Source organism: Galeopterus variegatus, unplaced genomic scaffold (assembly GCF_000696425.1).
Source record: "Galeopterus variegatus unplaced genomic scaffold, G_variegatus-3.0.2 Scaffold2053, whole genome shotgun sequence".
Lineage (NCBI taxonomy): Eukaryota > Metazoa > Chordata > Mammalia > Dermoptera > Cynocephalidae > Galeopterus > Galeopterus variegatus.
In genome coordinates this window covers 322,229-329,118 of record NW_007728164.1, presented here as the reverse complement: position 1 = coordinate 329,118, position 6,890 = coordinate 322,229, and the positions used below count along the sequence as shown (strand labels likewise).

The following is a 6,890-nucleotide window of genomic DNA, read 5'->3' as shown; positions in this document are numbered from 1 at the left end:
TGTTACTCCCAGAGGACACCTGAAGTTTCCTTTGGGACCTGCAGTGCAATGGAGGACTGACTTACAAAGTCTGGGATGTTAGGTTTGAGGTGTTTGCAAACACTTCCGTGATAGCGCTCATCTCATCAGATAAAATATATTTCCTTTTATGAGCAGTGGTCCATTTAGCCTGCAAGGTACTCAAGGGAATAAATGTGTCATATACATCTCCATATCACTACCGTTGTATGAAGTAAAAGGGACAAAGCCTGTGTCAAGGCATGGAAGAGAACAAATGAGCAGAGGCAGGAAGCAGGTCCCGAGGGCAGGCCAGAGTGGGAAGTGATATGGTAGTCACAAGGACATCCTGGTTCCACCTCGTTAGACCTTTAGGTATGTGCCCAGGAAGACACTAGAGGCAGGTAACTGGCAAATGTCTGCTGCTGTCACCTCCCCGGTTGTGAACGCAGCAGCATGCTCAGGCTGTGCATCACTAACCCTGCACAGGATAAAAGCCTCATCCACAGCCCATCAGGCACAGCCTTCTCTTCTTCTCCTGCTTCCTCTGCATCTGGTGAGTGTCCAGCAGGGGAAAGATCCTTATCTGGGAGTGTTTGAAGAAGACAGACCCAAACTGAAATGGATCCATCAGGAAGAGGTCCACAGTGGGCAGCAGTCGGGGAGATGAGGGTGCAGAAGACTCCTCTGTGGCACGTGTCAGGGAGCTGTGAAACCGCAAAGCCAGAGAACCTCAGGATTCCTGCCCATTCTTGATTAGAGCATGTTGTCAGGGATGCACATGGATCCATCTGACATCCTTAGGGGTGCTTTATCCAAATACATATATCCTCTCTATGTTNCATGGATCCATCTGACATCCTTAGGGGTGCTTTATCCAAATACATATATCCTCTCTATGTTCTCATTTCTTTCCCACAGATCTTGGCTTAGAAAGCAGCTTGGTCATGGGGAGCAGGAGGTGCAATTGTGTGACAAATTCACAAGTGAGGAAACATTGGCCTGAAGCTTCTGTGCTCAAATATTTCTATTGTTTTGTTCAAGGTCAAATTCCTGCCAAGATGTCCTGCCAGCAGAACCAGCAGCAGTGTCAGCCCCCGCCCAAGTGTTCCTCAACCAAGTTCCCCCCAAAGAGCCCAGCACAGTGCCTGCCTCCAGACTCCTCCAACTGTGCTCCAAGCTCAGGGGTCTGCAGTGGCCCCAGCTCTGAGGGTGGCTGCTTACTGAGCCACCACAGGCGCCTCAGGTCCCACCGCTGCCGGCGACAGAGCTCTGACTCCTGCGGCAGCGGCAGCGGTCAGCAGTCCGGGGGCTCCGGCTACGGCCACAGCTCTGGGGGCTGCTGCTGACCTGGATCCTGATGCTGAGATAAACGATTTTAGAGGAGAGAAGAATCTAAAGGGCCAAGGAAAAACCTCAACGTGATGCATCTTTTCTTAGGCATCTGCATCTCTCTTTCTTGGACTGAGCAGCTGAAATGTTCATAGGGGAGGGTAGTCCTCTCCCAGAAGGCTGTGCCCACATAGTTTTCAAGAGCCTGAAGCCTTTTTCATTTCTTTCCCACAGATCTTGGCTTAGAAAGCAGCTTGGTCATGGGGAGCGGGAGGTGCAAGTGTGTGACAAATTCACAAGTGAGGAAACATTGGCCTGAAGCTTCTGTGCTCAAATATTTCTATTGTTTTGTTCAAGGTCAAATTCCTGCCAAGATGTCCTGCCAGCAGAACCAGCAGCAGTGCCAGCCCCGGCCCAAGTGTTCCTCAACCAAGTTCCCCCCAAAGAGCCCAGCACAGTGCCTGCCTCCAGCCTCCTCCAGCTGTGCTCCAAGCTCAGGGGGCTGCAGTGGCCCCAGCTCTGAGGGTGGCTGCTTACTGAGCCACCACAGGCGCCTCAGGTCCCACCGCTGCCGGCGACAGAGCTCTGACTCCTGCGGCAGCGGCAGCGGTCAGCAGTCCGGGGGCTCCGGCTACGGCCACAGCTCTGGGGGCTGCTGCTGACCTGGATCCTGATGCTGAGATAAACGATTTTAGAGGAGAGAAGAATCTAAAGGGCCAAGGAAAAACCCCAACGTGATGCATCTTTTCTTAGGCATCTGCATCTCTCTTTCTTGGACTGAGCAGCTGAAATGTTCATGGGGGAGGGTAGTCCTCTCCCAGAAGGCTGTGCCCACATAGTTTTCAAGAGCCTGAAGCCTTTCCCTTTTCCTTATAATGTTATCACCTGTGTCTGAGTGTATAGAAAATTAAAGCTTCTTCTCAACTCCACCTATATCTCACTTGTCCTTTAACTCTGCCCCACCTAAGGCTGCCTTGTGGGTCACGCCGCCCTCATTTCTGAAGGTCCAGCATGCCTAGAACCAGGAATAATCCAGGCTTGGGGCTGGAAAATTAATGGGTTAGATTATTCTTTATGCAGAGGAGCCCTGTGGGAGCTTTGAGGGTGGAAGGGTGGAAGGAAGCGAGGGGCTGAGAAAGGTTGCTGAACATACCCCTGGGAAAAGGCCTGACTTTTCTTGAGTAATATGGTGGGAAGGAGGGATGATGTGATGATGGAGTCCCCGTCTCTGCTGAGGGTGGCATAGAGGATGAGGACATTGAGAAGAATGACACCAAAGAGGAAGGAGGGTATGGAGGTAGAAAGAAAGGTCTGGGGGGAGGTCAAACAAAACTGCAAATAATGGACTTCAGAGAGGGAGGTGAGCTGGAAAGTCAGTACATTCTGAAGAAGCTGGAATTGAAGGTTTTTCTTAAGAAAATGCAAATAAGAGGATTAGCGCTCTTAGAAAACTGAGGGGAGGACGTGTGAAACGTCTCAGGGGATTGCAGATTGCATACCTGTAAATTTCTTTCAAGAGATTTGAGATAGAATTGAACTCATTTTCATTTTCTTCTTTCTTTCTTTCTTTTTTTTTTCTCACTGTGGAATGTTACTTTTCAAACCCATCAACAATAAAGAGACATAGCCATGTTACAGTTACCATAGGGTCCTAACTGGAGGGCTCCTGCCCAAACTTTGGAATAGGGCAGTGTTTGTCTCTGCTCCAATCCAAAATGATTATGCTCGATGTGAACCAGGAGAGCTGTTCCACTTTGATAGATAGATTTTTGAAATCAAGCTGCAGAAGAACAGGGGTCTATTAAACCCTAGCCATGATGACTCTTGAAATAACTTCAGAATGATGGAAAGACACCATATAACTGTGGCTACAGTCAAAGTTGAAATTTTTGAGAAAAATCAGAGTTTGAGCATGGAAATTCTAAATGGAGAACAAAACCTGTGTGATGCTTTGGGAATTCAACTGAATGAAATACGTTTTTTTTTTAAATTTCATTTTTTAAAAAGTGACAAGCTGGAAATCAGTTTTGCTCTAATATTTTGGACAAATAATTTCTTAAGAAACTGGAATAAAAAGTGTCAAAAGGAACCTTGATTGGAGGTTGAAGCCAAATCTGCTCTGCTAGTCAAATCCTTTAACCAGCTGAGACAGGGTTCCCTGAGAAAGTGGCCAAGATATAGGACTGAGACAGCTGCTCCTATAGCCTTCATGTAACTAAAATGTCCAGAATCATTACTGCAATAATAATGTCTTGTCAAAAGAAATCAAACTTACCTACATGTGTCAAATAATTATCTCATTCTATAAAATTAAAATAAAATACAGAAGGAAAATATGATATAGCTAATTTATATCTATAGAAACACTGGCGAAATAAAATCAGTCATCACTATTATCAATCACGTTATAATTCCCTCCATCAATTATCATTCAAATGTGATGTTCCCTTTATCCTAAAGTGCTCTGGTCAACTTGGCCTGAGTATCCTCATCTCTGAACCATTCCCACGGTCTAGGAACTACTGAAGCAGTGTTCTTAGCTGCACGAGTCTGTGTCACAGGTGTAGACTACTAATCACTGGCTCTGCTTCCAGTTGTAACGTCTATCGTTCATTTTACCTTTATTTTTTAGCTTTGTTTTTCATTAGGCACCTCTAGCTTTACCTTCGTACTTAAAAGAGTGGGGAGGTGAGAATGTCTGACTCCAATGCCCATGTTCTTAGCCAGCACACTATTCTGCCTCCCGTTATCTTAGCTTGCTTCCCTATCGTATCCAACCCCCCTCAGATGGCAGCTTTATTTCTTCCCTTTGCCAGGAAACCTCCTGCCCAGGGACTCTTGGCTCTTGGGTCCCATGAGTTCCTCTTAATCACTTAACTGGGCCACCACGGGACAACATTTTGGCTATTTCCCTGCACTCAAAAGCCATTTTGCTGGCCAAGACTTCACCCACCACCACAAGTGATACCAGTGACAATGTCTGGACACCTCACTCCTGTCAGGGCAGCAGGGAGTTGATACCCAAAGGCTAAGTCCCATGGACTTCCCCACACTTATGCAATAGCAGGTATCATTCCAGCTCACAATAATTGCATCACTCACTTGTCAGTCTGCTTGCAACACTATTAGTGTCTTAAGGATGAAAACCACATCTTAAACATTTCTGAGTCCTCTGTGTCAACACATCTCTGCAATGTGAGCTCAATTCATTTGTTTGAATGAATGAAAAATTGTAGACAACTATCCTTCAAAAGCCCTGAGTGTCAGAGCCAGATATATGGGCAATATGGGAGATTCTTTGTTCTCTTCTATCAGAAAAATATCTGGGCATCCACTGTGGGAACACTGAATTCCATGCTGAGGGGCTGGAGAGTTTGAAGAGCGTTACCTAGATTATAACCCATCTTCATCACCACGCCCCATGTCTCATATCTTTTGTCCTGACTATAAATCAAAGTTAGAGGAGAGAAAATTCTGGGCTTAATCAGCAATCACCTTGAGTCGGTTCATTTCTGCCCAAGGCCCTTTCTGTTTCCCTGATGCCCTTAGCTTACCTAAACTATGGGCTTAGGGTCATAGGGGTAGGTTCTGTGAAAAGATGGTGAGGGACAAGGGAATATGTATGTACACACACATGCACACACATGCACATGCACACATAGAGGGGTCTTGAAAAAGTTCATGGAAAGATTCATATTATCTTTTTTTTTTTTCTGGCCTGTAAGGAGATCGCAACCCTTGGCACGGTGTGGTCTGCACCATGCTCAGCCAGTGAGCACACCAGCCATCCCTATATAGGATCCAAACCCACGGCCTCGGTGCTACTAGTGCCGCACTCTCTCAAGTGAGCCATGGGGCCGGCCCCATATTATCTTTTAATTCCATTTCCTCATGAACTTTTTGCAGTATCCTTGCATATATATTTCTTCCAGGGATCACTGAGCTGAAATGTCTGGCCAGGAAAAACAGGAAAAACCAACAGCCCTGTCAGCCCCCTCCCAACTGCCCAACCTTCAAGAATCCTGTAGGTTGTTCACCTTCAGTCTCTCTGTTGTGGTTCCAGCTCAAGAGGAAGCAGCTCCCTAGCCTCCAGAGGCCCACAGATCCTGCTAACACTACTGCCAGAGTATTCTGGAGGCTTCAGTTACTGCCACTGTCCTGGGGGCTGCTGCCATCCTAGGTCATGAGGACCACAGAACATTAGGGTTGGAGGGACCAGAGAGCCAGGGACCTGCCCCGGTCTGGAGCTTCTCCTCTTTTCTCTCTGCCACCCGCAGGGCTGAGCCTCCAATGTCTTCTCTGAAGGATCTGAACTGGCCCATGAGACTCATTGCCTTTGTTTTCCAGAGCTCCATGTTTATTCCCAAACAGTGCCCTGTCTTTGACTCTGTGAAAGACCCCACCCCACTCCTATCCTAATACACAACCCCCCAAAAAGGTGTTGTGAGTTGAGGGTAGCATGACCTGCTATGTGTTCTTGAGACAGGATTCTGCACCTGATGTTGGGCAGCCTGGGGTGGGGCAAAGACACGGACATGTTAGACAAAGGTTGCAGTGAGAAAGAACAGTTCTATTTTTCACAGAGACTTAAAGAAGGAGGGGTAAGCACTGAGCTCCTGGAGACCAGCAAGCTAAACCCCTGGGGGAGTACTCAGAACTCTTTAAGGACATCTCAGACAAAAGAGAGGGGCAGCAACAAGATGCACCAGACCAGAACTGGTTCCAGTCATTCTAGAGCTTTCTTTTTTCAAATGTTTTTATTTGATGTTATGGCTCAGGTCAGCAGCAGCCTCCAGAGCTGTGGCCAGACTGCTGATCTCCGCCACTGTTGCAGCAGTCGGAGATCTGGTGCCGGCAGCGGTGCAACCTGTGGTGCCTGTAGCCCTTGGGGTTGGGGCCACTGCAGCCCCCGGGCTTGGAGCACAGCTGGGGGAGGCTGGAGGCAGACACTGTGCTGGGTTCTTTGAGGGGCACTTGGGTGAGGAGTACTTAGGCAGGGGCTGGCACGGCTGCTGGTTCTGCTGGCAGGACATCTTGGTGGTAGGTCAGTGAGCCTGGATAGATCAAAGAAAGAGGTCAGTGCAAAAGCTTTAGGCCAGTGTCTCCTCTATGAGTGGCTTTATAAAGCCCTCGATCAATGCAGAGGCTTCAGGCTGTCTTTCCTCATTCTTTGGTTTAATTGTAGATCCCTTTCTCACAAGAGCAGCTGGTCCTCCAGCCAAGATCTGGAGAAGGGAAATGGAAACTGACTTGCAGTTAAATTGTCCTGATGAGCTGTCCTTCATTCCCCCGCTCTCCTGCCAGGAAGGCAGCTGGTAGACTTCTGGGTGAGTCTCCAGGGCTGCTGCACTTGGCCCTGCTGGGCCTGTCACAGAAACCCAAGGTGAACAGCGCCCCCTGCAGTGTATAGAACACACAATATCCCATGACCCTTCAGGGCTTTGCATCTCTCTGGGAGCCCAAGGGAGGGGGTGTCCTGAGGTCGGCTGCATCATAGAGCCCCTGACACAGCTCACAGACTCCCCTTTCTCACAATCCTGCCCTTCCCTCTCTGTCCCACC

The 6,890-nt window shown here is 48.1% G+C and overlaps 2 protein-coding genes across 2 annotated transcripts; both read left to right on the top strand.

Annotated features, from left to right (window-relative positions):
* Positions 1–1,058: 1,058 nt before the first annotated feature.
* LOC103596605 (late cornified envelope protein 3D-like) lies at positions 1,059–1,346 on the top strand. The gene has a single exon (XM_008580263.1). The coding sequence runs from the start codon at positions 1,059–1,061 to the stop codon at positions 1,344–1,346; it is 288 nt and encodes a 95-aa protein (XP_008578485.1).
* Positions 1,347–1,703: 357 nt separating this feature from the next.
* LOC103596604 (late cornified envelope protein 3D-like) lies at positions 1,704–1,991 on the top strand. The gene has a single exon (XM_008580262.1). The coding sequence runs from the start codon at positions 1,704–1,706 to the stop codon at positions 1,989–1,991; it is 288 nt and encodes a 95-aa protein (XP_008578484.1).
* The last annotated feature ends 4,899 nt before the right edge of the window (positions 1,992–6,890 follow it).

What these genes read in the sequence shown, in the direction of transcription:
- LOC103596605 (XM_008580263.1), top strand. Translation starts at nt 1,059, where the DNA reads ATGTCCTGCCAGCAGAACCAGCAGCAGTGTCAGCCCCCGCCCAAGTGT.
- LOC103596604 (XM_008580262.1), top strand. Translation starts at nt 1,704, where the DNA reads ATGTCCTGCCAGCAGAACCAGCAGCAGTGCCAGCCCCGGCCCAAGTGT.